This window comes from Podarcis liolepis (assembly GCF_965112155.1).
Source record: "Podarcis liolepis genome assembly, chromosome: 2".
Lineage (NCBI taxonomy): Eukaryota > Metazoa > Chordata > Lepidosauria > Squamata > Lacertidae > Podarcis > Podarcis liolepis.
In genome coordinates, this window is record NC_139555.1 from 105,154,657 (window position 1) to 105,171,367 (window position 16,711).

Genomic DNA, 16,711 nt, shown 5'->3' on the forward strand with positions numbered 1-16,711 from the left:
ATTCCTGCATTGCAGCTGGTTGGATTGTGTTACCCTCAAGGTCTCTTCCAACTCTACAATTCCATAATTCCTTTTGAACATGTAAAAATTATAAATTACATGGATGTATCTCTAGCACTAAGGGATGCGGGTGGCGCTGTGGGTTAACCACAGAGCCTAGGATTTGCCAACCAGAAGGTCATTAGTTTGAATCCCTGCGACGGGGTGAGCTCCCGTTGCTCGGTCCCAGCTCCTGCCAACCTAGCAATTCGAAAGCACGTCAAAGTGCAAGTAGATAAATAGGTACCACTCCGGTGGGAAGGTAAACATTGTTTCCGTGCGCTGCTCTGGTTCACCAGAAGTGGCTTAGTCATGCTGGCCACATGACCCGGAAGCTGTATGCAGGCTCCCTCGACCAATAAAGCAAGATGAGCGCTGCAACCCCAGAGTCGGCCACAACTGGACCTAATGGTCAGGGGTCCCTTTACCTTTATCTCTAGCACTAATTACAATATGTGGGTCCTCATAAGACAAAAAGCAGAAGTAAAGAAAAACCTGAATATCTTCATATTAGCCAGGCTAATCTCTTTCTCCTGTGTGTTTAATTACAAATAAAACAACTGGACTAAGGACATTTACCTTTACTTCTGATTTCTGCCACCCATATGTACCAATTAATGATAGAGAATCCCTTGTGTTAAATACAATCTCCACATAAGAACAAATCAGAAGCTAAATCGATTGCAGATTTTATTATTCCACAAGAAGAAGGAGGTAACCAAGTTGCACACAACTCTCTGGACTGGAAGGCTAACCAACGGTAGATGGGTAAGAACACATGCAAAATGAAAACAGAACAAAAATCAACACTAAACATGTCAGGCATCGTGAAGTCTAGCAATGAAATCCAACACTTTCACACTGCCCACCTCAACGGACTATCAGGGAGTAGCTCCTTAAGGATGAGAAAGTCTAAAAATATCAAATGTGTTAGCATACATTGTGTCTTGCTTACTGAGTTCCCCCTCTGCACTAATTACAGGCTATCTTGCAGAAGGAGGCAGTTCAGTGTATGCAGAAGCAACTTGGAAGTTTCTCTTCGACACTAGAGGAGCCCATGCCTTTTGTTTTCTCAGCTAATGGATGGGGTTTGCAAAGAGCCTTAAGGGACTCTGCAGGTCTGTTTTCTTTCTGCAACCCCGCTTTTGGCCCAACCACACCTAAGAAAGTACCTGTACTTGAACAGTAGCCATTGTTATTGCCGTAGGTTTGTAGGGGGTCAGTCTTGGGGATGGTCGAGAGTCTCTTCTGAACCAGCGATCCTGTCACTGGGGAGGTTTAGAATCAAGTAGAAGAGGCCGCTGAACTGGTCAGACAACATAATGGCCTTGGCTGGACTGTTAAGCACCTGCAGGGCTAGATTAACCATTAAGCAAAATACGGGTGTGTTTAGGGCATCAAGGGAAGAGGGGCACCATGGGAAATTCCCATTGCTGGATTTACCATGGACCAAATGGTGTCGCTGAACCAGGTTCCACAAAAAAAAGCCTCCAAAATAATTGGGGGGAAAAACATATACAATAAAAATAATAATAACAACATAGTAAAAATAGGGATTAATGATTATTGAATGAAGATCTGATCAAACACTTTGCATTGGAAAACACAGGAGAATTTTTTTCAAATATAAATAAAGTGGAAGTATACAAAAATAAACATTGCTTTCCATATTACTGTAGGCTTCATTTCATTTCAAAAAATAAAAGTTAATTTTACGGTTTTATCATTGTTTATGTTTTGAATTAGATATGTAAGGGGGCACCAAAACCTTTTAAGTGTCCAGGGCCTCTAAAGGTCCTAATCCGGCCCTGAAGCACCGTCATTTACATGTCCTAAGAGACTGCCATAGATACAAATGGGTGGGCCATTTCCCACCTCACCTGGCTGCATGCCATGTCGTCCTAGGAAGGGGAGCGGTAAGCCAGGGGAGTTGGCTCTGGTGGGTGAGTTTTACCTGAGGCTGGAAGCTGGAGAGACAGAGACAGGTCTTGCTCTGTGCGTGGGGCCCAAACTGGTCACTTTGGGTCTTCTCTGGAAACCTAATGGGGAAGCAAGATCTGTTGGACTGTTAATGCTGTGAGTCCCTCCATCCTATGCTTAGGTTGTATATACATGTGCAAATAAAACCACACATCCTAAAGACACCAGTCTCCACTGGCTTTCATTCCAAGGAAACCAAAACCTGGGTCAGGGCTGGAACGCCTGGAGTCTCTCACTTCTCAGAGATTGGGGTGTGTGCAATATTTCACAGGCTTTTCCATGGTGTTGATGGAGCCTGCCATTCCCATGTGGTTCAGACTTTCGGCCTGTGAATCCTGGGCATGCTGGCCCACCGTGGGCCCCAGAGGACTTTTCATATTTGGAACACTAGAAATTCTCTGGAAGAGGCCCAGCTTCTGCAGGGCTTCATCCCTAGGGGACCTCTGGCCTCCAGGAAATGGCAATGGCTGCTTATCTGTTCCCGCAGCATCCTCTGTTGGCCCTCTGACAGCTGTGGAGCTGTCAAGGTGGTGGAGGAAGCGAGAGCGAAGCTCTTGGACGTTGACCCCTGACCTCATTATTGTGTCAAACTTCCTGAAGTAAGCAGGGTGAGATTCCGCCCATCTATGAGGCCCTCTGGCTTTGGGAGAAGAAGGGTTGGGCCTGCTCCTCCTCAGAGTGATGTCAGCTGATTCCTCCGAAAGGGGCTTGTTCATTTTAATCTTGGAAAGGGCAGGGTGAGGAGAACCGGGCCTGGCTGAGGCTGCCTCCACAGGCGTACTTTGCTGCATCCTGGAGTCAACACCGTCTTTGCATTGGTCCTCAGCACCTGCACACACAACCAACATGAGTGAGGAAAGCCGTCACAACTGCTTCAGCTGAGATTCCTGCACTGCTAGATCAACCTTGTGGATTCCTTCCAATTCCACAATCCTATGATTCTAAGGAAAGAGGTTGGAGGTTTCCTTAAGAACTCTCTCCCTGTATGCAACAACAGCAGCAAGAATACTCATCGCAAAGTACTGGAAGACCCAAGATTTACCCACACTGGAAGAATGGCAGACGCAACTGATAGACTATATGGAACTGGCTGAAATGACTGGCAGAATTCAAGACCTGGGAGAAGAGACGGTGGAAGAGGACTGGGAAAAATTTAGAGACTATTTACAGAAACACTATAAACTGTATGAATGTTAGGAGAATGCACGATTAAAAGAAACACGGCAGCAGTAAACTTTATTGTAAGATATATGAGAATAAGTGATGTTTAAGGAAATGATGGAATCGGAAGTAATATTATGTTTAAATCAAGTAGTTTAACTTATGATAAAATCATTTAAAAGTTGGAACATAATATTTGAGATCTATAAAATAAGAATGAAAGTAAGGTAACAAATTGCTGCATATAACCATATGACTGAGAACGCAGGGAAGGGGGATGTGAGGAAGTCTAAAGATTATGAAAATACAATTTATGAACAAAGTTATTTTATTCTTATTTTCTTTTCTTATTCTTTCTTTTTTCTATAATCCTATTCTGATCTTTTCTATTTGCTATATGGTGATGGTATTTTGTATGTTGTTTAAAAATTGCAATAAATATATATTTTTTTAAAAAAGAACTCTCTCCCTTCCAGCCCAGCCAGATATGGTCCACCCCAACGCAATGGTTGTGGCAAATGCATTTGCTGCAGCTATGCGAATGCTACACCAATGGTTCCCGCAGTAAGCACATCAAGCATGAAGGCAGAAAGCAGAGGGGCGATGATGACTGGATTTCAGATCTAAAGCAGGATTCCCAAAACTGGTACCCTCCAAAGGTTTGGGACTACAATTCCCATCATCACTGCCCATTGCCACTTGACTTGCTGGGGATGATGGGAGTTGTAGTTCAAAAGATGTGGAGGACACCAGGCCGGGGAAAGCTGATTTAATGGGGAAATATCCATGTTTGGGGCCATGTGTGTGCGACAGAGATGCAGCCATCCACTGTGTATGTGGGCTGAAGTTGGCAGTTGCCATTCTAAGTGCTAAGGATTAAAGATTAGGCATGGAACACCAAAAACGTCATTCCCACTAGTTTGACTGGAAGGCAGTGTGCTACTGGGGGCCTAGGAGGCAGTAGAGGAGCAGAAATATACCCCCTCACACAGTCAAGCAACAGGAAGGACTGTAGGCATCAGTGAGCATGGGATGTGGGGGCAGAGAAGTAAGAAGGTGTTGATTTTAATGTGTTAAATGAAAATCACCAGCCAAACCACAGCTGCAGGAAGCCACATGAGAATGGACCTCGCTACACCAGCCAGCTGGCCTACGTGCTGTAGATCAGGGCTGGGGGGCTTTGGTCCTCCAGATGTTGCTGAACTACAGCTCCCATAATTCCTGGCCATTGGCTATGTTTGCTAGGGATGATGGGAGTTGTAGTTCTACATTTCTAGAAGACGTCCACAAATCTTTGTTAACGGGTTTGATTTCATCTCACCTAGTGGTTCTGTCAGTTCCTGATGACTACCTTCTTCTTCTTCTTCTTCTTCTTCTTCTTCTTCATCATCATCTAAAAGATCCTCATCCAAGGAGTCAATTGTCTGCAGCAAGTTCTCTAGACATTCCTTCTCTTCTGGGCTTAGCCCAGAGAAAAAATCTTCATCATATTTTGAGGTGCCTTCAGAATGAGGTACAGGGCTCAACTAAAGGGAAAATAAGAAGCCAGGATGAGGAGGGGAAACATGACTTCTCAAAGCCAACAAATAATACTGCTACTTTTCCAATTAACCAATGGCAGATCCATGCCATACATTTAAAGCACATCCAACACACATTTAAAGCACCTGACTTCTCCAAGAATCTTGGGAGCTGTAATTTGTTTCGGGTACTGGGAACTGTAGCTCTTGGGGGAAACTACAGTTCCCATGATTTTTTTGGAAGCTGTAATTTGAATCATAGAATCATAGAGTTGGAATAGACCACAAGGGCCATCGAGCCCAACCCCCTGCCAAGCAGGAAACACCATCATTTGTTTTGGGTGCTGGGAATTGTAGCTCTTGGGGGAAACTACAGTTCCCACAATTTGGGGGGGGGTCTGCTACAAGGCTGAGGAATATGGGAGGTAGCTGACAAGGGAAAACAATTTGGGAGAGGGGTAGCTGGGAATTAGTAACACTGAACAAGAAATGATTGTTAGCTCAAAGTCCTGAATCAGTACTGGGTGTGAGCTATTGATCATGGTGTACCTTTCATAGAATCATAGAATCATAGAATCATAGAGTTGGAAGAGACCACAAGGGCCATCGAGTCCAACCCCCTGCCAAGCAGGAAACACCATCAGAGCACTCCTGACATATGGTTGTCAAGCCTCTGCTTAAAGACCTCCAAAGGAGGAGACTCCACCACACTGCTTGGCAGCAAATTCCACTGTCAAACAGCTCTTACTGTCAGGAAGTTCTTCCTAATGTTTAGGTGGAATCTTCTTTGTCTCTATTCAACTCTCTGCTCTAAACCTAAACTCATTTACTGATTCCACGGAGACTTTCAATGTACAGTTGTACCTTGGAAGTCGAACGGAACGGAATCAGTTCCAGAAGTCCATTCAACTTCCAAAACATTCAAAAACCAAATCGCGGCTTCTAGTTGCCTGCACGAAGCTCCTGCAGCCAATCAGAAGCTGCAAAAGCCCTGTCAAAGGTTCGGGTTCCAAAAGAACATTTGCAAACCAGAACAATCACTTCTGGGTCTGCGGTGTTTGGGAGCCAAAATGTCTGAATTCCAGGGCATTCGATATCCAAGGTGCAACTATAACAGGAGTGCAATTGCACCTTTGCACCCTGATGCTATGGTCTCGTCAAGATGGCTGTTGTGTTACAGGGATAGTCACGATCCTGGAATGATGAGCAGGATGTTAAGTCATCTGGTCACACCATTTTTGGTCTCGTATAATTGTACCACTGTAGATGCACAACTTAAGTATCTTATGCCAGAACTGCCATACAGTATTTCAAGAAGTGAAAATCCGGACACTTCCGATATGAGCTGGCATATTGCCTGGGTTTTCCCTGGACATTTTAACTGATTTTTGAAAATTTCACCCAGATGCCATTTTCGATGGGTGAATCCCAGCTATGTCCAGACGTATGACAACCCTATCTTATGCCAGGACAACACAACTCCCAGCATAAGGTGTGACATGGTGAATACCCCCACTCGCTGGATCATCACTTTGTCATGGTGAGTGGGCTTGCATGTTTCTATGTCCCTTGTGAGCAAAGCCATCGGGAATCTCGTACTCCCAGCAGGGTCACCCAAGGCGGTAAGGTCAAAGGGAAGGAGCTAGACAAAGAATGACCCAAGAAGTCCTCAACAGCAGAACGGGCGGATGATAACAAGCAGTATGTTACAACGGTTGTGAAGGCGGATGAAGGCTGCAGCAGATAGGAATCTATCGGTTTGTTGTGACTACTTCACGCCATCGGAACAGAGCCCTAATGCGGAGACTGTGTGTTGGTCAGCGGCACTGATCTACACACATAAAACAAATTCATGCACAGGCATCTTCCAAAAATCCAACCCAAACCCCAAAAGGCCCATGTCGATCGACAAATGGTAACAGGGGCAGGATTGTGAAATCTGGAAGACCCTAGTCATGAACCTGCACATGGGCGGTGGATACAGATTCAGTCGTTCTGACTCAAGAAATGAGGCAGTTGAGCAGCTTGGCAGCTGTATCCATGACTGAGAAGCCCTTTTTAGGATCCGCTCTGCTCACCCCGAAAAGGGGAGGGGCTAGAAAAGGTGCCCTAAACATAGTCCGCCTCCCTTTTCCCCTGACTGGATTATCAACTCCCGCCCGGAAACCAATGTCCCCACTGTGCAAGGATGTGTGGATCCAGAATTGGCCTCCACAGTCACTTACGGATTCATTGTTAAAACCGTGTTTATGGAAGACAATCTTACTCGGCTACGACTGATCGCAGAAGAAGAAGAAGAAGAAGAAGAAGAAGAAGAAGAAGAAGAAGAAGACTGTACAAGGCATATTAAGTGGAACCTTGGGTTGCGAACATGATCCGTGCGGGAGGCACGTTCGCAACCCGCAGCGCTGCGTCTGTGCATGTGCATGATGCGATTTGGCGCTTCTGCGCATGTGCAAAATGTGATTTTGTGTTTCTGCGCATGCGCAAACGCCGAAACCCAGAAGAACCCGTTCCAGTACTTCCAGGTTTGGCGTGTCCACAACCCGAAAACACACAACCTGCAGCGTTCGCAACCCGAGGTATGACTGTACATGCTCATGACTGTTAAGGAAAGTGAAAAAATGGTTAATTCTCCACCATCCTGCAGAAAGGGTGTTTCCCCCCCTTCCACAGTACAGCTGCAGGCATCTTGTGACTGTCTTATCTGAGTCGCTGGACAAAATAGCACATAGCACTGGGTAGATAAGGACTCAAATTACAGCATTCATTGTTGTGGAGTACAGGATAATCTGTTGGGAGACTGGAAACTCTTGGAAATAACCTGTGAAAATGTGTAGGGCTTTGAGAAGAGCTTGTCTGAGAGAAAATGGACGACTTGCAAGGCTTCTTGGACTCGAAGGACTCTTGGCAGTTGCAGGACTTTGTTAGCCTCTGCCTGGAGAAGAGGAGGTTAAGGGGTGATATGATAGCCATGTTCAAATATATAAAAGGATGTCACATAGAGGAGGGAGAAAGGTTGTTTTCTGCTGCTCCAGAGAAGCGGACACGGAGCAATGGATCCAAACTACAAGAAAGAAGATTCCACCTAAACATTAGGAAGAACTTCCTGAAAGTAAGAGCTGTTTGACAGTGGAATTTGCTGCCAAGGAGTGTGGTGGAGTCTCCTACTTTGGAGGTCTTTAAGCAGAGGCTTGACAACCATATGTCAGGAGTGCTCTGATGGTGTTTCCTGCTTGGCAAGGGGTTGGACTCGATGGCCCTTGTGGTCTCTTCCAACTCTATGATTCTATGATTCTATGATTTTGCACTTGCTATGCCGACTCTGTCTCAGCATTGATTTCATAAACTGGCATCCTCTCCAGGCTCAAAGAGTGGAACTTCTTGTAGCGACTGTAAATAGTGTGCGTATATTGTGTGTGTGCTTGTGTATGCTAAGTAAAAGCTACCTCCGCTACACAATTGTTTCCTGCGGTGAGCCTGACAGCTCAGCTGAACATCTGTAGCGGATACACAACAACCAACAAAGTCCTGCACATCAGAGAACACAAGACAAGAATCGTAGGACATCCTGAACCCTGACACGCGCTTATAATGATCATAATCAGAACAATTATAACGCTGTGATAATTATAATAATTAGGCAACCGGAAGAAAATATGGCTACTTAGCAATAGCTCCATTAGGTAGGCGGAAACCTGTGTGGCAAACATTATTTGAGTCAACATGTCATTCCCAGCAGCAGCGCTGTGGTGTCAGGTTTTATAAAAAGCCGCCGCTTTGGTTTGTCCTCTCCACTTCATTGTGTACATATAGTTATTTTAATTCTATCATTCAACCTCATCACCTATTTGTCAAGAGCAATTTTATTACAGTGGTACCTCAGGTTAAGTACTTAATTCGTTCCGGATGCCTGTTCTAAACCTGAAACTGTTCTTAACCTGAAGCACCACTTTAGCCGCCGTGCCACCGGAGCACAATTTCTGTTCTCATCCGGAAGCAAAGTTCTTAACCCGAGGTACTATTTCTGGGTTAGCGGAGTCTGTAACCTGAAGCGTATGTAACCCGAGGTACCACTGTATTTGGATGGCCTGTCCTATCCAGCTGCCTCTCCTTTCACAGGCCTGCTTCTGGAGTGCATTTGGACTAACAATGGCTGCCAAGAGAATTTGCTTGCCGGCCTGGACCCATTCACACTTCCAGCTTGGTTAACCAAACTTTTACATGTGGCATTATTGGCGATAATAACAATTAATGGTGATTAATTCATCGCCTTCCGTAAATACCGTAATCTCAAGGCGATACACAGTGTACAGCTGATATACCGTACATGAAATACAAAACCACATATGCTTTCACATTTACTGTATATTTTCCTTCCCTGTAAAACAATCCACTCCAACATAGCTTGATAACGCTTCATAAAACCAAACAGCAAGCCCCCTACCTGGCTGGGAATGATGTCAGAGTTGGCACCTGGAGAAAGCGTCCCATGCATATAGCTCTCCTTTGCAGCCCACAGACAACACCCTTGCTCCTTGTACACTTGGAGGGTTGTGTGTCTGTGTGCAACCAGCTCATATCATATGAATCTGCCTTGCACTGTCAAACCGTTGGTTCAACCAACCCAGTACGGTAAACTCTGACTGGCAGAAGCTCTCCAAGACAGGTTCTTTGCCACTGAGCTTAAAAAATACAGACCATGAACAAGACTACTGCACTCCACTCCTAGCCTGCCTCTCCTTCCCATTTAGGCACATTGAGTCTCCGTACCTGGATGAATTTCCTTGCTAATCTAGCTAGTGCTTATGTAAGGTTTCAAGTACAATGGTACCTCGGGTTAAGTACTTAATTCATTCCGGAGGTCCGTTCTTAACCTGAAACTGTTCTTAACCTGAAGCACCACTTTAGCTAATGGGGCCTCCTGCTGTCACTGCGCCGTCAGAGCACAATTTCTGTTCTCATCCTGAAGCAAAGTTCTTAACCTGAGGTAATATTTCTGGGTTAGCGGAGTCTGTAACCTGAAGTGTATGTAACCTGAAGCATATGTAACCCGAGGTACCACTGTATATGGGGTCATTTTGCCCAAGTTAGTGGGTGCTATTTCATCCAGTGCAGTTGTTTGGTCTAAACCCCAGCTGTGGTGTAAATCCCTCTTTGCACTCAGCACGTGCAAACTAAGAGTGGACCTCGGTTTTGTGACCGAGAGATGCAAGGCCTAATTCCTGCTCTAGGTCTCTGGGTGTAAACTCCAGTTCCTTTATCTGCAAAATGAGAGACACCACTTCCACAAGGATGTTTTGAAACAGGCACTTTGCCCTCTGAAAAGCAGGTGGTGATTAATAATAGTCAGTCCACATGGAGCATTGATGAAACGAGGGTTTGACAAGCGAATGTGTGGGTTTTGCTCATACCTCAGGCGGTGCTTCCTTGTTCTTTTGCTCGGTGGTGAGCTGGAGGCTTGCGGCTAAATTGTCCGTGTCCATTTCCTGTCACCACAGAAGCGGCTTCATCCAATCTACATGTTATAGGAAAAGAACGGGAAGGTGGCCATTGAGCCGAAACTGTATCAAGGGGACTCACGGTCCACATTCACAACTATGATACCGCTTTAAACAGTTGTGGCTTCCTGCAAAGAATTCTGGGAGTTGTAGTTTAAGGGTGCTCAGAGGAGACTCCTGTTCCCCTCCCAGAAGTGGTTTAACCAATCAATCCTTCTTCCCAAGCAGATCTGACAATTGGATCTCTGAAAAGGGAATAGGAAGCTTCTAACAATTCTCAACACCCCTATTAAACTACAGTTCCCAAACTGTTTAAAGTGGTATGAAAGCCCTGCAGACCCGATGAAATTAATTAATCTAAGTTGATTGTGTCTATTATATTCAGTGGGTCTAACGTCGGATGCAATCCCCAGTATTTATCTTTACCTGTTTTATTTTTATACAGGGATCCACAGAAAAGAAAAGGGGAGGCAGTGATGTGCAGTTAGTCATCGTCCTTTCAAGGCCAGGAGTGTGTGCACTCGGATAACTGGAGGGGAACCAAGTGTGTGGGAAGACAGATTAAAAGGAAGGTCTAAAAATATCCAGTTTCCAAAACAAAGTACTCCCAATTGTTTCACAGATCCTAGGACTCAAAGAAATCAGGCAGATTAATGCTGCTTATGCAAATATGCATATGTATTTTTGGAAAGATTGTGGGGCTGTGGAATTGTTGTGGCACTGCTGGTTCTGCGGGGTTGGTTGTTTTAGTTTGTACGTAAGAGAATATGTGGTTCTTGGGGCATCTCTGTTGTGTTTTATAAATCTTGCTAGCTTCTTTGAGGATTCTAGCTGAAAAGCGGGGTGTAAATCTTCTAAAACAACATTGCTGGCCTCGGCCCAGAATACCTGAAGGAGCATCTTCACCCCCATCATTTAGCCTGAACACTGAGGTACAGTGCCAAGGGCCTTCTGGCGGTAGTGGCGCCCGCCCTGTGGAATGCCCTCCCATCAGATGTCAAAGAAATAAACAACTGTCTGACTTTTAGAAAACATCAGAAGGCAGCCCTGTTTAGGGAAGTTTTTAATGTCTGATATTTTATCATGTTTTTAATATTCTGATGGAAGCCACCCAAAGTAAGTAATAAATGATTATGATTATAATTATTAACAAGTCTTCCACCATATTCTACAGGCTAGCCTTCATCAACCTGGACCCTTCCTAATGTTTTAGACTACAATTTCCAGCGTCCCCAGCCAATTCTGGGTCCCACATTCCTCCTATAGCCCCTCAGTTGGCATATCCGCAGTGCAGGATTCTGCCCTTAATAATAATAAATAATAATGAATTTTTTATTTGTACCCTGCCCATCTGACTGAGTTTCCCTAGCCACTCTGGGCTGCTCCCAATCAAGTATTAAAAACAATACAGCATTAAATATTAAAAACTTCCCTAAACAGGGCTGCTTTCAGATGTCTTTTAAAAATAGGATAGTTGCTTATTTCCTTGACATCTGGTGGGAGGGCGTTCCACAGGGCGGGTGCCACTACCGAGAAGGCCCTCTGCCTGGTTCCCTGTAACTTGGCTTCTCGCAGCAAGGGAACCGCTAGAAGGCCCTCGGAGCTGGACCTCATTGTCCGGGTAGAACGATGGGGGTGGAGATGTTCCTTCAGGTATACTGGACCGAGGCTATTTAGGGCTTTAAAGGTCAGCACCAACACTTCGAATTGTGCTCGGAAACGTACTGGGAGCCAATGCAGATCTCTCAGGACCAGTGTTATATGGTCCCGGTGGCCACTCCCAGTCACCAGTCTAGCTGCCTCATTTTGGATTAGTTGTAGTTTCCGGGTCAAATTCAAAGGTAGCCGCACATAGAGCGCATTGCAGTAGTCCAAGCGGGAGATAACCAGAGCATGCACCACTCTGTCAAGACAGTCTGCGGGCAGGTAGGGTCTCAGCCTGCGTACCAGATGGAGCTGGTAGACAGCCGCCTTGGACACAGAATTGACCTGTGCCTCCATGGACAGCTGTGAGTCCCAAATGACTCCCAGGCTGCGCACCTGGTCCTTCAGAGGCAGAGTTACCCCATTCAGGACCAGGGAGTCCTCCACACCCACTGCCCCCTGTCTTAGTTTTCCACAGAGGCTGGGCAGAAGCAGCAAGTATGTATGGAGCTTCCTGGAATCCCTGAAGCCTGCAGTGATTCCTTCTCAACCTGAAAATGAGCCGGTTCTAACAAACAAACAAACAAACAAACAAACAAACAAACAAACAAACCAGAAGGCACCAATACTCTCTCCCAAAGGAAACCAGTTCTGCAAAAGCTGTTCTGAATCTCTCATCTACTGTGGTGGGTGGGTGCAGAGTCTGTGCACCAAAATTGTTGGCATCCGTCTGCCTCAAGAGAGAATAGATTGCGCCTCCAGGGGTGAAGTCAAACCGCTGCATTAGCAGCACTGAAGTGACTACCCCGGGGTGCAAGCCTGGGAGGCAATGTGTATGCAGGTCCTGGGCTGCTCAGATGACAAGATCCACCCCCTTTCTTGGCCTCACTGATGTGGTCCAAAGGAAAGGAAAGCAATACGTTTTTCACTAGCTTGGCTGCAGTAGTTGCCGGAAGGAGGCGCACAAGGTGCCATCCAAACATCTTAGGGCAGGGGTCAGCAAACTTTTTCAGCAGGGGGCCGGTCCACTGTCCCTCAGACCTTGGGGGGGGGCAGACTATATTTGGGGGGGGGAATGGATTCCTATGCCCCACAAATAACCCAGCGATGTATTTTAAATAAAAGCACACTTTCTACTCATGTAAAAACACCAGGCAGGCCCTGCAAATAACCCAGAGATGCATTTTAAATAAAAGGACACATTCTACTCATGTAAAAACACACTGATTCCTGGACCGTCCGCAGGCCGGATTGAGAAGGCGATTGGGCCAGATCCGGCCCCCAGGCCTTAGTTTGCCTACCCATGTCTTAGGGACTCCACTCCAAGTTTGTGTAGAGTTTACTCCTTAGCCTTTTCTTCTTCTGAAGATGTCCCACAAGGCAGCAGAGGTTTACGATCAGACTTTTCCTTCTCCTAGGTGGGTTACCTTCTTCCCAGGTTGATGAGCCCAGTCTGCCCCTCACTTCCCTCTGCAGCACATAGCTGTCAACGTTTTCCCTTTTTTAAGGGAAATTCCTTTATTTTGAATAGAATTCCTCACAAGAAAAGGGAAAAGTCGGCAGCTATGCTGCAGCATGTGCAGAAACGGCCTTCTCGACCACTGGACCCACTATTGGTCTTGTCTGCTCAATCGGCCAGAGCCTGTCTCCACATGCAGGGGAAGTCCGAAACTCACCGAGGGTTTGAGACCCATCGGCTACTCTCACCTGGGTTAGCGGGCCAGTCAAAGCCGTTCATGAGGTGTGGCTGCTGCCACATGCCAATAGCTTCTAGGAGCCACAGGTGAGCAGTGCCTGGAAACCAGTGACACTCAGCAACATTGGACCTGCCTCATGTGTCCCAGAACACTGAAACTTTCATACTTTCCTGATAGCTGCCAACCTTGCCTGCCAGCTCAGAGCCCAGTGAACTTCTCCTTTTTTCTTTTCTTTTCTTTTTTTTTGATCTGCCTATCTCGTTCCTGCCAGCAGGTGACATCCACCGATAAGCCTACAGTAATTTGTTTCCTTCTCACGACAGAGACACCCGTTATCTTTTTCCAGCGTTCCAAAGCAGCCACAATATTCCCAAAGCTGGTGTAGCTGGTGGGTGCTGCTTCGAAGAATATCTGTGCTGATCAGGTGCCACCATTGCCATTGTTCCGTGAATGGCACCGGTATTTATCGCAGTGACTGTGAATTTCTAACCAAGCGCATCCTAGATACAAAGGGCAAGCAAAAATAAAAAAAATGACTCAAAGCAGCTATAAACTAGGATTATGTGAAACAGGCACAAATATAAATCATTGGGCCCCCCCCCGCAAGGTGCTTAAAATGAATAGATTGGTCATATGGCTTTTACAGAGCAATTATTTGTTTGGGCCACATTAATTGTGCTACCCAGTTTCTCTCTATCTAGTAATTACCACTATTGGCATGTGCCCCCCACTAGAAGGCTGCCCACAAGTACTAGGGGGGTGGGAGAGAGCTTTCCCACCCCTGGGCTATAGGATATGGTAGAAACTCTGCTACGCTAGCAGAATGTGAGACTCGTGGCTGGCAAAAGAGATACCCTGATAGAATATTCTAGAACATGCCAGTGCAACAAACAGAGAAAGAAAACAGAAAGTGTCTTTTAAGGCGGTGCTTGTCAGCTGCTGATTTTATAAATTCTAATAGATAGATAGATAGATAGATAGATAGATAGATAGATAGATTTAAAATCTGCTGCCCACTTCACTTGCATAGGAGCCAACTCCTAGGGGCCAAAGTCCCTTTGACCCTCCCCAATAAAATATTTGAGTAAGCGAGGGCCCCCCCCCCAACTTGATGGGCATTGCTGTTCAAATCATCTGTGTGTTCCGTGTCTTGCAATTGATTAAGCAGGGGTGGTGGTGATATTTTATTCAAGTTGGCACCCCTGTTCACTTGCAATCTAATAACGTAAGATGAGGCCCCCTCGATTAATCAGGGGCATCTTTTCAGTCAAGTAAATGCTTTTAACTTGATTAATCTAACCAACCAATGCTTCAACATTGCAGCCCTACTAAATGCAAGATCTCCACGAGGCTTCGTCCCAACGGTTGAGAACCTAAGAGGGGCCCCGCCGCTCTAGCCCCCTGTTCTCACAGGGGCCATCCGGATGCTTATGGGAACCCCTCTAGCACGACCCAAACACAATTGCACCCTCCCCTCCTGTCAGGGGCATTATTACTGCCTCTCAGGGTGGAGGCAGAGCATAGCCATCAGGCCTAGCAGCCGCAGATAGCCTTATCCTCAAATAATTTACCCCATGGTAAATTAAGGCCCGGAGGCTGCATCCGGCCTAATCGCCTTCTAAATCTGGCCCGTGCACGGTCTGGGAATCAGCATGTTTTTACATGAGTAGAATGTGTCCTTTTATTTAAAATGCATCTCTCGGTTATTTGTGGGGCCTGCCTGGTGTTTTTACATGAGTAGAATGTGTGCTTTTATTTAAAATGCATCTCTGGGTTATTTGTGGGGCATAGGAATTCGTTTCTTTTTTCAAAATATAGTCTGCCCCCCCCCCCAGGTCTGAGGGACAGTGGACCGGCCCCCTGCTGAAAAAGTTTGCTGACCCCTGATTTACCCAGTCCTTAAAAATCCTGAAATTTGTTCGATCCAGCTAACAGGCAGCCCAATTTCTTTTTTAAAAGCTTAACAGCATTGCAAAAGTTCCACCCAATTGTTTGGATAGCCAATCAAACAGCACTTGGTGCTTTGTTTTCTCCTCCGATGGTCCTTGAACACACTTTCAGAGGTGCAATGCAGGGAAAGTTTTGCTACTCCTGGATGGCACAGGAATGTCGCCTTTGTATCACAACCTTCAGATTCTTATCCTTTTCCCCAACTATGGATGTAGCCGGGGGGATTCATCTGCCTTTCTAAATCAAGTAAATAAATAAAAATACTTAAGCAACTGACCAATTGCATCGCAGTTAACTCGGTTTTGCCCCCTCTCTCAACATAAAGCCTAAAATAAATCCTGGCTATGCCCACGCCCCATCTCCAACAACCCCCTTTGCTTGAACTGAAATTGAAATGTAATAGAAAGGGAACTCTAAGAAAGGGAACTTTCTGCTTACCAGCCTGTCCTTAGCCTCCTCTGTTTGTTGGAACTCAGGTGTTGGGAGAGCAAAGGAGCTGTGGCCAGCAGTTTGCGGTCCCTCTTTTCGTTCCCCATGGAAATGGGTGACCCTGCCTGGGATTGGTCCTGGACGGAGGGAGAGCTTTGTACTGTTTGTTTGGGCTCTCGGTGGCATGCAAATAAGTTATTTCCTTATTGAAGCATCCAAGGGCTGTGTCAACAGCACAAGTGCTGCCTTGCGCTTCACCCAGGCCCGTTCCCTTTAGAAAGCAATGGCCTCCCCTCTTGCGCAAACACTTCAGCCAACCTAGGGCGGAAGGGCTGAAAAGGAGGGGAGAGCCTAGCGGTTGCAGGTATCTTAGCTACCAGATCGCCCAGGGACAGGAGAAACTCTTTGTTACCGTGGGAACAGCAAGCTCCTTCACACCATTGTGGAACTACCATCTCGGCTTAAGTCAATTCAAATATCATATAAAAGGCACACTCTGACATTTCACAATGCAGCGGGCAAGCGGGGAGTCTCTCCCACCCCAATATGCCTTTCTTGAGTGAAGGATGCACTCTAGGCCCATCAAAAGCAGCCAGACAACCTGAGCCATTAATAAACTTAATTGCTTTGGGTCCCATCCAGAATTATCCATGTCGAAGCTCATCTTCTGCGAGCTGAGCAGCCGCCTCTTTTGTACGCGTATCCTGGATTTGTGCCTTAAGCACAGGGATGAGGGAGCTGAGGGCCACTGGCGCCTGCATCTGGCCCTTGAGCCCCTCCCCAAGCTACA

The 16,711-nt window shown here is 46.1% G+C and overlaps 1 protein-coding gene across 15 annotated transcripts; it reads right to left on the minus strand.

Annotated features, from left to right (window-relative positions):
- Positions 1 to 428: 428 nt before the first annotated feature.
- On the minus strand, positions 429 to 16,711 carry LOC310701816 (uncharacterized protein). 15 transcript variants are annotated; one of them, XM_083493232.1, is made up of 5 exons: positions 15,670 to 15,871; positions 10,628 to 10,730; positions 10,115 to 10,218; positions 4,502 to 4,706; positions 699 to 2,848 (listed from the first exon to the last, which is right to left on the minus strand). In XM_083493232.1, the coding sequence occupies exons 3-5, from the start codon at positions 10,184 to 10,186 to the stop codon at positions 2,259 to 2,261; spliced, it is 867 nt and encodes a 288-aa protein (XP_083349358.1). In that variant the 5' UTR covers positions 10,187 to 10,218; positions 10,628 to 10,730; positions 15,670 to 15,871; the 3' UTR covers positions 699 to 2,258. The 15 variants fall into 15 exon arrangements, with proteins under 15 accessions (XP_083349345.1, XP_083349352.1, XP_083349349.1 ...); XM_083493231.1 differs by lacking the exon at positions 15,670 to 15,871 and adding an exon at positions 13,709 to 14,450; XM_083493228.1 differs by lacking the exon at positions 15,670 to 15,871 and adding an exon at positions 13,553 to 14,450.

What these genes read in the sequence shown, in the direction of transcription:
- LOC310701816 (XM_083493219.1), bottom strand. Translation starts at nt 16,028, where the DNA reads ATGGGGAACGAAAAGAGGGACCGCAAACTGCTGGCCACAGCTCCTTTG. An exon ending in AGGAGGCTAAGGACAGGCTG is followed by an intron (nt 10,731 to 15,930) that starts GTAAGCAGAAAG and finishes GTTCCCCTCCAG; the next exon opens with TTATCCGAGTGCACACACTC. An exon ending in CCTGTATAAAAATAAAACAG is followed by an intron (nt 4,707 to 10,627) that starts GTAAAGATAAAT and finishes TTTTCCCTTTAG; the next exon opens with TTGAGCCCTGTACCTCATTC.